General features: G+C 38.4%; 1 protein-coding gene across 4 annotated transcripts in view; it reads left to right on the top strand.

Moving 5' to 3' along the window:
• The first annotated feature begins 676 nt into the window (after positions 1–676).
• The window catches only part of phactr2 (phosphatase and actin regulator 2), a 47,962-nt gene continuing 30,081 nt past the window's right edge, over positions 677–18,557 (top strand). The window contains exon 1 of one of the 4 annotated variants that reach the window (XM_088086349.1): positions 677–933. In XM_088086349.1, the coding sequence (XP_087942475.1) occupies positions 798–933 (136 nt within the window). In that variant the 5' untranslated portion in view covers positions 677–797. Of the gene's footprint in view, positions 934–8,882; positions 8,983–17,062; positions 17,280–18,557 lie in introns of those variants that run through there. The other 3 variants (XM_042501718.2, XM_088086351.1, XM_088086350.1) reach the window with 3 other exon arrangements.

Below are 18,557 nucleotides of genomic sequence, written 5' to 3'. Positions count from 1 at the left end.
AAAATCAAGTGACGCAAATTCATATATGCAACCAAAGCTGACCTTACATTGCTTCATATTTTCAGGACCCTCTCACAGAAATTGCTGGGTCCCGGAAAAGGTCCATTGCTTTTTAAAAATCTTTCATTTTCCCCCAACCTTTACGGACAATGAAGAAAAAAGAAAGAAACAAAGAAAGAAAGACTCATACCATTTTCAGGAGAGGGGGTTTTCATTATGAAACACATTTTTCTGAAACAACAATGAATACAATGTTTATTTCTACATTTTACTGAGCTGACAATAATCACAATTTTTATTTTTTTTGTTTTTTTATCATGAAACAGGCAATATTTTTACTAAATCAACAATAAATACAAAGTTTATTTTTGTTGTTGTAATAAGTAAAAGTGAATACTTTGGCTCACAATGAAATTAGGTGGTCATTGTTTTTATTTACGATGAACCTGATGCTGGCATACAAGGGCCACTCTTTTCCTCAAACTTAACTTAAAATTTTAAAAAGAGCAAGTTTAGCAGTGTGTCAGATAATGGGCACCTTGTAGTCAGATCACATTTCGAAACAGTCACTAAATAAGCAACCTGGCTGTCAGACATGATGGGCGTTAACATAGCCACAAACACACACACACACACATACACACACACAGTTGTCTGCTGCAGAGGAAAACTTTGAGTGAGCAGATGAGGAGGGGAAGTGAGGCCGCTGCTGATGTTAATCAGGTTCCTGTGCAGTTTTTCTCGACTTCTTGACACGCTGACAGTCCAACAGACCACTGTGGTCCTGACAGAGGACCATGGATGAGGAGGGGGACACCTACCCGGAGATGAGGCATTTTTCTCTGCTGTGGCCTCTCCCCAGGCTCCGCTCCCACAGTGACATCTCCGGATTTCGCTCCAGAGTGCTGTTCAGACTCAGGGGCGCTCACTCAGGTAGGATAAAACTGAACTACAAGGCCGACTTACCAACTAATAATGGAAATCAAGCCATAGGATCTTGAAATTGAGTAAATAAACATTACTAAATGTAACCATAGGATGCTCAGTTTAAAGTAAATTAACCATTCAGGTGACATATTGAACTGACTCTGTCTTTTATCGCCAATTAAAGTATCTCTTATTTCTTTTTGGTGTAGCAAGTTATACTTGTTGCTCCTGGCTAGACAGAATCTCTATATGACTAATAAAGCAGCAATGGCTTCCTGTTTTACACAGAGGAACTTTCCCCATCTCTCTCTTTCACTTTTTGCCACAAAAAAGTTCACAAACTTTCTTTCTTGTCTGTGTCTCCTCTCCTTTTTATGATTGGAATCACAGTGGATGTAATACAGAGTCTTTAACATCGTTAATCATTAAAAGGAATAATTAATGGCATAAATATTTACTTCTTTAGACTTAGTATGACACACCTACATAAATAATCCCTGGTGCACCTGGTTGTCTCATAAAATGGTATTTATGGAGTTAAAGTGTGAAAAGTGATTTCAGATTAAATTTCAGTAACTTAAATACACAACTACTAAATATCCTGGCACAAACCTACATCACCAGTCACATTTCAAACAAATTCACACTAATGAAAAGTTAAAAAAAAAAAAAAAAGTGTCCCAAATCTGCTTCTAATACACTTGAATTAGTCCAACTAAAACACAATAAATTTGTGCTCCAGAAGAAGGATAAGCACTCACTGAAGATCTTAGGGTCACTGATCAGCAATTATGACTTAAATATAAAGGCCAGAGAGCAGTAATAGAAAAGAAAGGAAGAGGAGGCAGAGCCAGGGTGGCAGGTCTGAACGGACTAAAAACCACCCCCGCCAGATCGGGCTGAAAGTATATACTATAGTATATAGTAGTATAGTAGTATATAGTTACAGAATGCAGTCAATAATTCTCAATGTCTTACATTTGCACTCAGTTGAAATCACAGTGTATAAATTAGTTGTAACTTTCTGTAAGTGTCAAAAAGTTGTAAAACATTTTTCACATTTTAACACATTGCAAGACTTTGGCAACGTTGTTAACCAACTATGTGTCCTCAGCAATTTGCCTAAATGTCAGTGTCTAAGTTTTGCTGCCTGAAGACTTTGGCTGACAGACATATATATGTTGTGTCAGTGGTTAGAACCACTTCCTATCAGCTCGTCTTCATTGTTTTAGCCTCCATCTCAGCCTGCAGCGGTGCTCTCCACCCAGTTCACACGCCTACACCTGCTTTGACATTCACTGCAGGCATGATTCATATTCTGCTTTTTCAACAGAGCTGTCTTGTTCTACAGTCTGATTAATTTATCATGCATCAGAGTTGCTGCTTTCTTTTTTTGCTCGTCTTCAGCTGCCACAGGAAGTGTTCAGTGTTTATGGTGAAGTTGTAATTACAGGAAATGATCATGGAGGGGAGCAGTTCGGAAATTAGATGTCCGAAGTTGTTTATGTCTCCTGCTAGTTTGGATTTTGAGGTTCATGGCTCAAACTGGCCAAGAGTTACTGGGCTCACTCTGAAAATGAAAGAATTGATTGTTAGATTCTTCACACACAGTCCTTTCATTATCTTTTTAAAAAAAATATAAAGTATTATTATCATTATTATTATTATTTTATTTATTTATTTATTTTCAAAGTCAACGTTATATATAGTATGTATTGGAACCACAGTTCAAGATTTCCCAGTTGACCCAAATTTAAAAAAAAAAAAAAAAAACTTGTAAGATTTAATCTACATATAGCGCTGTGATGTTCAGAAAAATAAACAGTTTGTAAATCAGGCAATAGGGGGAGCTAATTCACCCTTTTACAGAGGAAAACCATGTGCACTGAAAAGGAACCTCACAAAAAGTACGTGGCGACATTACATTTTCCACACAGTATTTCTCTCTGGATAAAAACGATGTGAATACAGCAATCTTTTTTTTTATTATTATTTTTAACTTATAGGGGTGTATTTAACTCCACTGATGAGAAATTTCCCTTGCCCAAGGAAAATGCCCCTGTGGGGAAAATTACCAGAATTAATGGCTGAAGGGAGGGGTGTCTTTTTCATGTCTATGCAGTTTATTAAAACATGAGACTAAAGAGAAAATATAGTCTGCTGCCTTGAGAACAAGTCAAAAGGATGCACAACAAATATAAAGTTTACTATTTTAAATAAAAGTGATCTTTCAGAATTCTTTGATGAGCATCATCAATCCATCCTCACTTTAACCGTTGAGTCACCTCTTCCTTTTATTTTCAGGGTTATGAACAACTTGAACTAAACAATAGCCACATACCACAGCTATAAATACTGTGGTATGTGGCATATTTTTATATAAAATACCTGTCCCTCTACAAATACATATTTAAATCTAAAGAGAATAATTCTGAGTGAAAATAATATGTATTTGCATAATGCACATAAAAACTAGAACTATCTTTTGTTGATTTGACCTCATTGTGATGTCATATATTTAAGGAGGATGGTGAAGCTGTGTAGAGACCCCACCCTGGAGTGTAGACGCAGGTGGTGGTGATGATGAGACGGAAAAGATGCTGAGGATCTCGATGTGAAGGGGGATGGGCTTCTGATGAGCTCTTCCAGGGCCTTGGATACAATCACAGCCTAAACATGACATACTATATTATGGCAGCAAAAAGGGATTTAACAGATTTAAAGTTTGGCAGTAGCAACATGATTGTTTGATAGAGATCCTGGCATAATTGTATTATCTAACTTGAAAAGCAAATGCCCATCAGCTGATTGGAGGAAGTGAGGGGAGTGAGATAGAGAGATTTGTGAATTGTCAGTGATTGAACTTAAATTTATAAATTCACAGATAAATCTTTGATCTTCTGGAAAAAGAATTTAAAGGGAGGCACATTTTTACAGTGATTAGCAGTGGCACTATCACCTCACAGCAAGAGGGTTGAAAGGTTGAAACCTTTACTGTGTGCATGCTCTCCCCGATTTAGCATGGGTTTTCCTCAGGTATTGGTGAGATTTAGTTTGTCAGCTGCAAGGTATGTGAAGACCTTAAGCATTGTTGTTTGTATTTCAAAGATTTTGTTAAATAGCCAGATGTGTTAGTGATTATATGTGATTTTTAGTGATATTTTCAATTACTATTCTAAGGAGTATAAGAATATGATCAATCAGTGCGTGTCTGCTTACAAACTTATGCACTCACACATGTGCATTTGTGTATGTGTCTGTGGAAAACAATCAATTTGGGATGTAGGCCGAGATGCTCTATGCCATCTGTTGTAAATAGCATGCTGTCGTCCGGATGGGCGCTGTATTCTCCTGTAATTACACAGGCAGAAACAAGAAGAAAGAGGAGAGGAATGAAAAAAGATGAGAAAAGAGGGTGAAAACAGAGAGGAGCAAAAATGGAAAGTGACACCAACAAGTGATATATTAAGACAGAAAAGAACAATAAGAGACAAAAAAGGAGACAGAAGGGAGGCAAACAGTGGAAAGAGAGAAGAGGAGGTCAAAAAGGATGCAGGGACAGGATGATTAAGGAGGAGGAGAGGACAGATGAAAGGATGAAGAGAAGAAGAGGACAACAGAGGATTGTCAGCTTGCTGGTACTCTGCTCCTTGTGGGTACTCTCCTTGAAATAACATTGATTACATACCCTTTCAGTCTGCAATAAGTACTTGTTAAAATGTACTGTAATGCAGAGAGCAGCCCTTCCCCCTTCACTGCCCACACACAGTCTATCCTGAGTCACAGCAGCAGCTGCTTTAACAGCCGACGACATCCCCAAAAAGTTCTGGTTGGTTTTCCTGTATAATTAAAGGCTCTATCTATTATTTTATCCACACATTGTCACCATTTTCAGCTGTTGCCACAAGTCATTTTCAAACTGAATGTCTAAGTGTACAGTTTTACATGTATTTTGCAGATGGTCTGGTTTATAAAAACTTCGGGGGGGGGTGTCTATTGGCACTTTTTTGATAAACAAGCTCTATTTTGATGGTTTTTATACTTCGGCACTGTATTTATTTTAAAAGAAGAAAAGGAATCCCAGTGTATACAGCAATGTTAGCAGCTCTGTGAGGTGGTCCTTATGCATAGTGGTGCTTTGAACTCAATGCAACGTCAGCATAATAATATACCCTGAATGTAAATGTGCTAACATATAGTAGGTCTAATGTTTCACTACATTAGTTTAGTGGGTTAGCATGCTAATATTTGCTAATTAACACCAAACACAAAATACAGCTGAAGCTGATGAGGACGTCACTAATACTTATAGCAAGGCTGGGGAATATGGAGAAAATCAAATATCACGTTATTGTTGACCAAATACCTTGATATGAAGATATTGCTAATGATAATGATGTAAGGTTGATAATTGCTGCTTTACACAATGAGATTGTTGTTAAATAATTGTCAGTAATGTGGAGACAATGACTAAAAGGCAAATAATAGAGCAGTCTGATAAGACAATTACACCAATTTACCTATATCATATCATATCATATCATATCATATCATATCATATCATATCATATCATATCATATCATATCATATCATATCATATCATATCATATCACAAATAGCCTAAGAGTAAAAAATAAAGTCAATAAGGAGGACTGGCACACAAATGTTCAGCCTGCTTTTTGTGTCTAATTTGGAGAACTTATTGTCCTGCTGTTATCTCATATCAAACATGCCACACAGCACAATAATATTGGCAGGCAAACAACAGGTGATTGTAATCTAATAATTAAGGTGATTGCATGATGACACACAGCTGTGTTGTCTGCATTTATGTTGTCTAGGCTCCCTTCAGTCACCTGAACACATTCATATTTAAACACTTTTGATAACTGACTTAATCGTGATTTGTGATTGGCTGCCTGGTTTTGGGTGGACTGTATGTGTTGTTCTCACATTTAATGGTGAGAAAAGAGGGTTAATACCCCTTGACTTTGTGAGGTACTGGCACTGTCATGGTATTCATCCACCTTGTTTCTTTTGTGTGCGATTGTGTGTTTGTGTGGGTGGGTGAGTGTTGTTAGAGTTGATAAGCCAGTTGTTTTTCTTCTCACTTGTTTGTGAGCCGTTTCATTGGCATGCATAAAAGTTAACGTCTCACTTTCTCAGATTCTGTCCCCCCCTTCCATCTGTCTGTCAGTTACTCTGTGTGGTTACTTGCTAATCCTTTAACTCTATTAATGTTTGTTCAAATGCCTTAAACAGGATGTTAACATTACCCTGGAGAGCATCAAATAATGCTGCGTGTACACAGTCTGTGTATGTGCGTGGTGAAAATTTAACAAAAAACAAGATTTTTTTTTTTTAAATTTTAACACATTAGATAGACTGAGAGAGGATAAAAGAGGACAAGAGGGAAATTAAAAGGGGGAAAAGGAAATGAGAAAGAATAAAATAGGAAACCAGAAGGTATACAGTGCAATTAAATAAACTGAGAAGAGAGAAAAGGATATGGCATGATAGTAGCCGCTCTTATGCGGTCATTAACATAATGGTTGTGGGGACATTATGTCTATTCTCAGTCCTGTTTAGTTGTGCTTACATTAGCTTACATAGACAATCACACACAGAGATCCATGTCTCTTCAGTCCATCAGTGTATTTTATAATGTCCTACTCCACGTATTATTTCCACAGTTGGAACTTCAGCAAAACAAGAAATATAATTTCACAAAGAACAGGAAATTAAATATCAACTGAGCTCAGAACACATTCTGTACCCAAATACCAGTGCGGTGCTATAGAGTGAGCCGCCTCATCCAGCATCAGACAGTCCCTGGCATACAGATGACATATTTACTGTGCTGAGTGGCTCTCCATAACACTTGAAGCATCAAGTGTGTGTGTGTGTGTGTGACAAAAAAACAGAAAGAAAATGACCATCTGTTGGCCCCTTCGTCCTTTTCTCTGTGTACCTGTGTTCTTTCTATCGCTCCTTTCTAAGGGTTTATGTGTATCTATTTATACTGCATTGTGATTATTACTGACGTTACGTTTTATAACCCATTGGTTTAATATTGTTTTTATCATGGAGTAACTGTGGCGCCACGGTCTCCAGGTGTGTTCTCCACTCATCATCTTTGTGTTTAAAGCCCTGGCAGAACAAATAATGAGCTACTTAGCAACGATCAACATAAAAATAAAAAAAATTAAAAAGGAAAATGAATGAATGACAAAATGCAGAAAACTTTAGATTGTATAAAATAATGGACATAGTTAACGTGAGGCCACCCATTGGTGTATGGGCTGCAAAGACTTTAGGAGTGCTGTTTTAAAGCCGAGAGTTTGGCATTATGGCCAAGGCATAAAAGTCAATTCAGGGAAATCACAGCAGTAAGCTAACAAAGTCCATAAATCCGAGCAGAGTCAAAAACCAGATAAGCAAACATGAGAAAAAGGCTGGAGAGCCTGAACACACTAGAGCAACAGTGACAATGTGGCAACTGAATGGAGGAAACACTGGGCTTTAAATACACAGGGGCTGATTACTAACAACATACAGGTGATTGAAACAAGACACAGATGAAACACATGAAGCAATCAAAAAAGGTGGCAAAACTCAGTAAAAGTAGCACTGAACACATTTCAAATAAAAGTGGACACAAACACTAGAAAAGAAACTTGACAGAATATCACATCACCATCTTAGTTCTTTGGAGTCAGAAGTGATCATATTTGGATGAGAGGCTCAAGATGTGGAGGAGTGAGCCTGTCATTTAAGCAGCCACACCTTAATGCTTGACCTTAGGCCTTTATGAATTTACTCCCCTTACATTTGTCATGAGTGTTAAAATCAGCTAAAGAGACCTAAACCATTTGTTTTCTGTACTCGGCTGTACATGTTTATTTCTGCTGTAAAGTTAGGTGTTTCACATGGCAGTCTATGGGGATTGACTGTTTTTGGAGCCAGCCTCAAGTGACTGTTTGATTAACTGCAGTTTTTGGCACTTTTGGATTGGTTTTAAGGCTAAATGAGTTGGTAAGAATTTTAGTCACTAATCATTATGAGGGGCTTAATTGACAAGCTTTTTTAAAGTCGAATCTCACAAATTAATAACTGAGGTTACTTTTTTTTTGCTGTTTTCTTTTATTGTGTATTTATTTATGTATTTTACTTTGGATCAGAGAAAACATGGGATACGAAGTATTCACCTTGAGGTCTTTATATAGAATAAACAATTAAATGAAAATATAATTCAGTAATAAAAATAATTGTTGAAGCCTGACTTAAAATTTAATAAAAACGACCTTAATATTAATTTAAATGTTATTAATTTACTTGCTTTGCTAAAACATTATAAGGTGCTGATCGCCTAGGGGGATAGAAAGCTTTAACATTAAAATAATCACTGTGGGTGGACATGTCATTGCCACATTACAGATAACAATCATGTCCTCTGTTTACCACTTAACTATCCTATTAAGAAGTTAATTTATATCTGTTAGAGATGACTGTCTGCAATAAAAATATAAATAAGGAAAGATGAGGAAAAGTCAACACTAAACATACAGCACACCTGCTTATTTGATGCACCTCCCTTCTATTTTCCTCCCCTCCTCTCCTTATTCCCTACGTCACTGTGGGACCTCAACACAGGAGGGAGAGTGAAAAAAATGGTTGAGACTGGAGCCAGACAGCAGCCAGAGGAAGGAGGAAAAAAATGACAAGCAAGGAGATGGAGATAAACGCAGGAGGAGATGCAGATTGGGGAGGGAGAACGAGGAACTGAGATGGAAACAAACATTAACTTTTAATGCTCTTTATTGGAGCGAGAGGAGGGAGGGAGGAGGGACGAGTGAGGAGGAGACAGTGAGGGAGAGAGGAAGTAGACAGTGAGGGAGGATAGAGAGAGAATAGGAGGAGGGAGACAGTGAGAAAGGGAGGAGAGGGAGTCAGTAGGGGGAGGGAGGGAGGCAGAGAGGTGGTGTGTCGGGAAGAGGCAAGGATCAATTCACAGTGCTGCTAATATTCCCTGGGTCAAGTCATGGAACATGACGGTGAGTTTTCTTCTCATATAATCAGCTGTACCTTTCTTTTTCTTTATGCTTGTGTTGTTCAGTGTCTTATTGACTTTGTGTTTATGTTAGTATGACAGAGTGCAGAGTGGACACACACACACACACACACACAGAGAGAGAGAGAGAGATCATTCCCAGCACACTGCCCTTTTTTGTCACCTGTTAGCCAGTGATTGTTATACAAGTAAAGTGTACACAGTTTCTCAGTTTATATTTATGTATGAGTTGTGAACCAGCCTGCGGTCAGTGTTTAGTGTGAAGTCAGCTTTGTATTAAAACAATCACTTACACACATTAAAAAGGGATCACAGTGCAATTAAACAAGCACACGGTCAGTGTTGGTGGCTTTGACTGTTTTGCAACATGAGCTCATTTGTATGACCATCTGACCATTGTTGTAACAGATCATTTGACTATGACTGTGACCATTTGACAAACGCAGAGAGAGTTACTAGCACTCCTTTTCATAAATCTAAAATGAATTTGCACCGTATATCAATGACAGCAACACACACTCATGCATTATGTACAGGAACACTACTTTAAAGACGACAACAACACTGTGTGCAATATTAATAAGAGGCTAATGCTGCAAGTCGAACACTTAATAACATTAAGGTTGGCTGTCTTCACTTAACTAGGCTCCTGGTGTGTTGTGAGGGGCCAGTTCTGCTGATGACACTTTGGCAATGCATATGAGGCAATGATGATTGTGTGCTTAACTTTAAAAGCAATTATTGGTTTTGTGAGTCTGCCCACAGTTGCATTATAGCATTATAGTTTCTTGTATGACTAAGACATGGCAGTAGCTTGATTGTCAGTGTTTCTACAGAATAATCCCAGGTGGCACTTGGGTGTATGAGACTAAATGACAATGATATGTACGTCAGTGGGTGTCACACTCAGCTGCAGGAGGCAGGCAGGCTATATCGGGCCCCTGTTATCTAATATAGTTTAATTACTGTTTGTAGAGGTTGTCATCACATATCACGATAGTCAGAAAGCTCCTGCTATTGTCTCAGGTAGCTTTACAGCAATAGTTTCAGTTTAATCTGTGCTCCTTTGTGCATGTGTTTATTGAGATGAGGTCTATGGTGTTAGAATGGGCACTCAAGAAATGATTGCTGTTGTGGAAAAAGCCTTTTGCAAGGCAAAGCAGCATCTGTGAGTGTGCACACTTGCTTATGAATGTTACGTGATGCGAGTGTGTGTCAGCTGTGAGCACGAATGGTTGGTCTTAATGCTCATCTCGTGTTTTCTCTGTGCACTGTTGATCGTATACGGTATGTGTCACATTTAGGGTGAGGCTGCATTCAGGAAGCAATGTAAGGTGAGGCAACACAATGTGCATTATTTGCATGTGGCTATTTGACTAAAATACTATACCATTGCACACTGTACTCTGAACCAAATGCAGAAACTGGACCAATCTGTAGTTCAGTGTATAGCACATCAAGGACTGCACAAAAAGCAACGGATGTGCAGAAAAAGGTTACTCCTAACTTCACTTGTGCTGAAGTAAGGGATGTAGGTTTCATTTCAATACTTGGGGGTGTAAATATCAAGCAGGGTGTTAGGGAGTCCTCCAAAAGATTTTTTTTAAGCATCAAGAGCTTAATTTCTTGATTTTTGATGAATTTTTGTGCACCAATGTCTGCATTTTCTGCATCAATTTACGATATAAATGTCAAAGTGAAAATCCTCTGCTCCTTTCACATTTTTATTGGGAGAGGGAGGGTGTGTGCTCCCTGAATTCCCCCGAAATCTATACCAACAACTGAAATGATAAATACTGTGTCAGTTTGGCAGTTTGCAGCTGTCTTTGTAAGATATGTCTGTTTATCTCTCTCATTTCATTTGATGTGAGACTTGCCCCGGTTAAAAACAACATACTTTTAGCTTGACAGATGGATCTGCAATACTTGTTTGTCAGGTAGATCCGTCCAACTTTTTTTTTTTTTTTTTTTTAAGAGAAATATCCTCACATCAATGCAATGAATCACTGAAAGTCTTACTGGCTCGAAATTTCCATCTTGGTTGAGAAAAGTTGGTATTATTTTATAATGACTGCTAAATCTGCATATTATTACACTGTTGCTGTAAACATGAGAGAAATGTGTCAAACCCATGAAAGGCTTGCTCGCGGTGCTGCCCCAGACCTCTTGAGCCACACTCTGGTAACAAACCTCAGCAAAGTAAAAGCTAGCTGGAAGCTGGCCAAAGCAACCATCATCAACCAGTGGCGGTCTGCTATAACACAAACCATTCTGGGTCTCCATAACAGTAATACTGTCCTGCTACATGACACAACTGAGCAAACATGAGTGACGTGCCGAGGACATCTGTTTTTGCGATTGACTCCAGTAAATCAGTGATATGGCCTTATATAGTTAGAATATGAAGGTGTAGAGGTAATGCAGGCTGCTGTTTGTTTGCCCTCTGTTGGTTGTCCTCTTATGGCCTCAAGTCACACACTTCGAAAACACAACCAGGGCTTGTGTTTTCTTTATGAAACTTGATGTAACTATTATATTTTCCTGCTGCTGTGGCCTTTTATTCTTGGGTTATTATTCAAGACCCCATTCTATGGTATCAATCTTCCCTCCTGCTCCTTCTGTCCCTGTCTCTGTCTCTTTCTCTGTCTGTCTCTCTGGAGCTCGCTTCATTTCAAGCTCTCTGGCAGCCTGTCTGGCAGGATGTCAACTATTGATTTATACAGGCAACATTTTAGCAATGATGGCGGCTTATGGGTTGTGCCAAATAGAATACAACAAACAGGAGATCAGGTTTCAGACAAGCTGGCTGGCATATGTGAAGAGGAAGAGAAATGACAGTAACGGCTACTCTACTGTTGCAATAAAAGACTGCACTTTATATTATCAGATTCCTTTTATTAGTGCAGTGTTATAACAGTTGAGAGAATAGACAATGTCAGGTTTTTAAGGAAGAATAATTGAATATTTGTTGGTTTTAGGTACAGACCATAGGCTTCCTTTAATATTAAGTTGCGATTTTAGATTTTTATCAGCAGCCACAGCTGTGAGCATCACAATTTATTCTCAAAGCAATTTCATGCCCACTCTGTAAAGTGATAAATGACAGTCAGTGATTTATATATGGTGGCTACACTGCAGAAGCACCAAGAGAGTCAGACTTATTCAGAGCTGAGGTTGTCTTAGGGTGAAATTTTAATGTTAAAGCCCCTGGAAACTAAAAATTCAAATCTTTTTCTCTATAATTTCTCTAACATGCAATATTCAAGACTACATAAGCAACAAGTCTTTTGATTACATTTTACTGTTGCACTGTTGTCTTTTGCAATGGTTTCATTACACCCAACTTGATAACTAGCACCAGCAATTATTTATCTAGCATGATAATAACGTAATTATTATCTTTGCGGTATAACTGCATGATGAGATTTCACTGGTTTTGTTCTGAGACCTTTTAAAAGCTCAACTTGGTCTGCTTGCCTTAGCGAGTCTGGTCTTTGCTGAGTCACACTTCACTGTTATGACAGTTTGGTTCAAACTGTTGTTGTGGTGCAGAGTTGTCCTGTCCCTCACTCTTGAAAAGGTTGGCTGCTCCATAACGTGGAAAAGTGGCGAGTGTGAGTTCACACATTTAAGATTCATGCATGTAAGGGTGGTGTGCAAGTGTAACTGCAGCTCCTTCTTTTAAAGACATCACTGAATGCACAAAATCACTCCTTGTCCTTTGACTGCGACAAAACTGTATCCTGGCAGTAACTGAGTTTAATAAATAAATCAAGGGGAGGGGAGAAAGGCTCCGAAAAGTAGCACTTAAACAATTATTACCCTCTTGTTCCGCTGAGGCTACTACTTAATATTTGATGACTCCTTTCCTTTCTTTTGGCCCTCCTCCTCCTCCTCCTCCTCCTCCTCTCCTGTCTTTCCTTTTGCTGTTACGGTCAATGAAAAGGTCAGACTCCCTCCCCTGATCTCTTGTTATTTAGTGTCAGAAAAATGGGGCTCGGTTACTGAAAAGTGTGACTTTGACATTCAAATTTCCATACTGCCCTCCTGACTTTGAGTATGTCCCCAAAGATCTCCATTTTGGATATTGTATTCTTGCACAGATTTACACTAAAAGCATGGCATTGATCTACACACATTGACACAGTGGATTAAAGTCACTGAAGCAGTAGAAGCCAAAAGGATCAATAGTGGGTTTTTGACCGGAAGTTCTTAAAGAAACATGTTATCTCTATCTTTGGATTTTCTGTTGAAAAACTTTGACTTTCTTGACCTCTTTATGTCTGCCCATTTCTTTCATGCAAACACACATGGACTTTTGGTCATCAGGTCAATATCTTAAAGTGAATACAGTAAAAACCAGGAATTCTGAGAGCCATGGGCTGATTATAACATAATGAGTAACTAGGTACAGACATGCAGGAAGCCTCCAAAGCTCACTTACACATGCAAGAAACACAAACTTTATGGCGGTTTTACTTCTTTTTTTGTTGGCATTGTGCATCTCTTTTTTTTTACTCATTATACATCTTATTGTGTTTTTTTCCTGTGTCTCTTTGTAGTTGTTTTTTGACTCTTTGATGTCATGTTGTGCAGCGGGGCCCCTGACACTTTGGGCCCCTGGGCTTGTGCTTCGTCAGCTGTTCAGTCATCCATGCATGCTGAGTGCATCGAAAATAGTCCATTAAATATCAGGATTCTTCTCCACTGTTCTTTGACACACGTGTAGTCTCCAACAAATTCATCATGCATCGCTGATACATCAAGTTAATGTCATTACCTCCAAGTCAATACTAACACAGTCACTTTCCTCTGTTACCTTTTCTAAGTACTTCCACTCTCCTGTCCTGTCTTTATCCCTCCACCTCTTCACTGACTTCCTTCCTGTCTCAATTATCCACTTCCATCTTATTCACTAACGGCAATCCCGTGTGGTCATCATGGCAGATCCCAGGTGTGAATGTCTATTAAGGGTCACATTATTGTGTACTACACAAAAAGTGGACTCAGAGTCTTTGCAAAGGCTCTCAAAGTGCTGTCAAATATCAAGGACATTAAGTATACTCAATATGTTTAATAATGTCAGAAGATCTTGCTCGTTGCATTGGGATGAGAAGATTTAAATTAGCCACAGTCAAAGTGCACATTTAAAAAAGAAATGCAGCTAATCATGTGAAGTTGCAGATGAGTCAGTCGATCATATTAAGAGGTGTAAATGAGGCTGAAAAAGCATTAGAACAACTTCAGTCTGCAGACTGCTTTGTTCCCATTTGAATTGCAGCAGTCTATAGCAAGAATGTACCTTTTAATGTGACACTTTTTTGTGGCATCTTACACTTTAATTGCTTTGGGGAGAAAAGGAGGGGTGCACATCAGTGACACAGCAACAAAGGATTTACAATAAGAATGAATTAGAGTAACTAAATGATTTATCACCTTTTGGAGTTGTGTTGTTAACACTAGATGGCAGTCTTGTCCGTAATGGAAACTCGTTTCACTTCCTAACTGGCAAGTTTCAGTTGATAATGTCACACGTGGTGAGTGTGGTGTGTGTATGTTGTGTGTGTGTGTGTGTTTGTGCCCTGACTGCTGTCTCGCCACCCAATTCTGTCAAGCCGGGCTCTGAAAGACCTCAGCTGACACTTTGTTGACAGTGATGTCAGATAAAGCTCTCTCTCTCTCTCTCTCTCTACTGCCCCCCCCCTACTCACACACACACACACACACACACACACACACACACACACACACACACACACACACACACATCAGTTGACTCCCACAGTCAGTCTTGGGCCAGAGCGGTTGGCTTGGTTTTCCACAGTCACCAGTGAGAAGTGGTGATAGCTCATGAGTCTAACATTAAACAGATATTATTTCTCTGTCCCACCATGAGAGGATTTAATGCTCCGAAACCTTCTGAACCACTCAAAGATGGATTCAGGGTCCACTCCTCCGCCATTTTTCAAAATAAATCGCCTCCATGGCAGAGCTCATACTGTACTGACCCTCCTCTGGAGCCGCAGACACTGTCCAGAGTCCCTCAGCTAATTTATCCTTCATCGACTGTGAGCTTAATTTATCGTGCCACACTGGGGTCTGTCGATTCCCTAGTCTGATCCTGCAGACATCTTTAAATATTTCATATTAAAGCAGGAAAATATTTATTTTATTGTTGTCTTTGTGGAATTTCTACAAAATAACACTTACACACAGTGACACTAAAACCAAATCTTATATTTTATTTATTTATTATTATTTTTACACAAGACACTGAAAGGCTTTGGGACAAGATATGAAAAAAGCATGAGGTAAAATACACAAATATCACATATTAATGGGGTTCATAATGAGATAACTTAAATATAAAGTACAATAATAAAAGAAAAGCCAAAATTCAATAAACTTATCAGGAGACTAAAAAATAGTTTGGTCAAGTGACAGAAAATTCATTTGCAAATATTTTTTATAACCAATTAAATGTCTGTTTCCAGTCTTTTGGTTTTGACTGGTATCAGAACATCATCTTAGGATATGGGAAATCATGATATATTGAAATTTTATTAACCAAACAATTGCTTGAAAAATGAATGAATTGTTTAAGCATTATGTCATACCTGCTACCTTAACAGCCATCATCCAACCACCCCTTCTTATCTTTTCCTGCTTTAAGGTATGAGGACTGAGGTCCATTTGTTGGTCTTGGTGATATCAACACACACAGCCTTTATTGTCTACACACTCACAAACATATTTTTGCTCAATACAAGCTATTAGAAATTGATTTAGAGAGGCGGAAGAAAGCACTCAGATGCCTAACTTATGTAAAAGTACCAATGCAACATTGCATTCAGAGTTTTATGTAAAACATAAAAGTATTATAAGCATGATGTTCTTTCTGTAAAGTAAAAGTAAAAGCACTTTTTATGCTGTAAAATGTCCCCAGTGACTGATATATTATCAGCACTGAAACCAAAACTAATGAAGTTCCCTTTTCTTTTCAGTTTTCTGATAATATAACACAGGTGGTCAGTGCTGTTACATCAATGTGCAAGCAGCATTTTACTGTTCTAACTGCTTTCTTAGTCTATACAGATTTTAATTTCTATCGTAAAATGCACATCAATGGTTGGTTATTGGTCTCATGATCTAATAATAATCGGATTCAGAATTAGTATTGAGATTATGCACAAATGAAAACATAATTATGAATATTATATACCATTTTTTGCCAATAGATGCCCCCAAATCCTGCACAGTAGACCTTTGAATCCAATCTATAGTACTTGAATGTAGCTACTTTATAGGAAGGGAAGGAGGACTAGGAAACTGACTGCCATTTTTCTTTTTCTTTTTTTTGGTAGCATGTACGGTTTTATAATTTTTTTTTGGTTTACAATTTTTTTTATAGTTTTACAGTTATTTATTCTCTTGTATGTAAGTCCACCTCCTTAATTCAATTGTAGAGCAATCCTCTTTGTAAGATGTGTTTACTTTTTTATAGGGTATGTGCAATTTCCTCATTTTCGCTTTTAACTGTTTATCTATCTTTCCTTTTATCTATACTGTTGATGTGTATATTATGTGTCTTGTTGGTTTATAGTGTATTCTGCAGCTGCACTCAGCACTTTTGCCCAAGACAAATTTCCTTTGAGACAATAAAGTTTATTTTATCTATCTTATCTTACTTAGTTAGTTTTGGATATTTCTTTTGAATGCATGAATTCTTGTAGTTTTAATATGATGCTTCAGAAGCATAGCCTGCATTCATCTTCCAGTAGTTTTTAGGATGCTGAATGCAGGACCTATGCTGACAGTGGAGTAGTTCTATGTTGTTCTATGGGTTTCTTCATAAAAGTGATTAAAAATATGTTCGCCTTGCATCACAGTGCCTTGGCCAGTGAGAAGTGGTGGCTGAAGGTGTCAGACCTCTTCACCCTTTGACCCCAACAGCGCCTCTAATCTGCAGCCGAGAGGAATGAGAGGCATTCTTCAGCTGCTCATAGGAGGAGGAGGAGGAGGAGGAGGGAGGGAGGAGGGAGGGGAAGTTACGACGTAGTAGCAACTCAGTCAGTCAGTGAACCAAGTTTCCAGCGACTCAGCCATCACGGTCTGAAACTTTTTTATGGTAATGCACTCACTCAGCGGCTGCGGAAGGGATTTATGCGGCGTTAGGAGGCGGTGATCGCGGGTGTAGCTGTGGGGGGGTGGCTCGGTCCGACCCGGAGAAGCTGAATATGGGTCAGACTGCTGTGTCTGCCGTGGCTCAGCCTGCGAACGGTGAGTGTGTGTGTGTGTGTGTGTGTGTGTGTGTTTGTGTGTGTGTGCGTACGTGTGTGTGCGTACCTCCCTCTTGTCTCTCTCTCACACACACTATTCCGCTATCTTTATTCAGGATGTCTCCTTATATCTGCTTTAACATTTCTGTCGGACCCTCGAAACTTCCTCAACACAAAGAAAGCGCCAACTGATCTAGTGCTAATAGGAAGTTACCTCACTTACATGTTAAAATAATTCAAATAACCTATTATTGCATGAATTTATTCAGCGTTGCCAATTTATCGCTGGTTACCCAACGGTTGTAAAAGTGGTGAAATGGGCAGTGTTAAAGCAGGCTGCAGCGTGAGAGGATGTGTTGTGTAACCCAAGAGTTGCATTGTAGCTGCTGGGTAATGAAGTGCACTGTTCAGTTGATGAGAGTTTATGTATTTAGCAACCAGTTTGACATGAGTCCAGACGAACAGCTTAGTTTGTTTTCCTACCAGAGACCAGAGATTGACCAGAGGGCAGAACAGAAGCCTGCAGCTCTGTGCAATCTAAGTGGATTTTCATTTAGGACCCTGATTATCAAGACAGCATCATGTAAGAGCCTACAAGTGTGCCTGCTTATTTTTCTAAAGGCTTCACAGGAAATTGAATAACTTTATAGATCAGGTTTCTAAAGATCAAGATTTAGATTTTGGCAAGGTGTAGCCCACAGGTGCTCCCGAGGGCAGCAGCCAAAGATTATTTCCATTATCAATGATCTGATTGCATGTTTGGTTTAATAAATGCCCATCACAATTTCCCAGAGCCCAAGATGCTCTTATCAGATTGTTTTTTTATGTCTAACCAGAATGTCAAAACCTGTAAATATTCAGTTTACAATGATTTCAATAGAAAAAACAAACGCTAAATGCAAATACTTTTAGGGCTGAAACCACATAATTTTGGGTGATTTTTGCTTTAAAAAAAAAACAAAACAAAAACAATCAAATTTAAAAAAAAAATCTATTTTCCATATTGATTATTCCGCCAATTACATTTCATTTATATGAATTATTGTTTGGCCTATAAAATAAAAATTGTGAAAAATTACAATTTTGGGAAGCCTAAGGTGATGTCTAGATGTCTCCTTTTGCCCAACCAAAAGTCCAAAATCTAAAAATATTCTCTTAATTATCACATGAGCAAAATAACAGCAGCTGGTTCACAATGGTATCATCAAGTATTTGACCCATATGCTTGAAAAATTAAATTAGAATCGAAATAGTTGCCCGTTATTTTCTGCTGATTGAT

This window comes from Plectropomus leopardus, chromosome 13 (assembly GCF_026936395.1).
Source record: "Plectropomus leopardus strain MGB_pleo_1.0 chromosome 13, ASM2693639v1, whole genome shotgun sequence".
Classification (NCBI taxonomy): Eukaryota; Metazoa; Chordata; class Actinopteri; order Perciformes; family Serranidae; genus Plectropomus; species Plectropomus leopardus.
The sequence above is the reverse complement of the archived record's forward strand: the minus strand, read 5'-3'. Positions and strand labels throughout refer to the sequence as shown.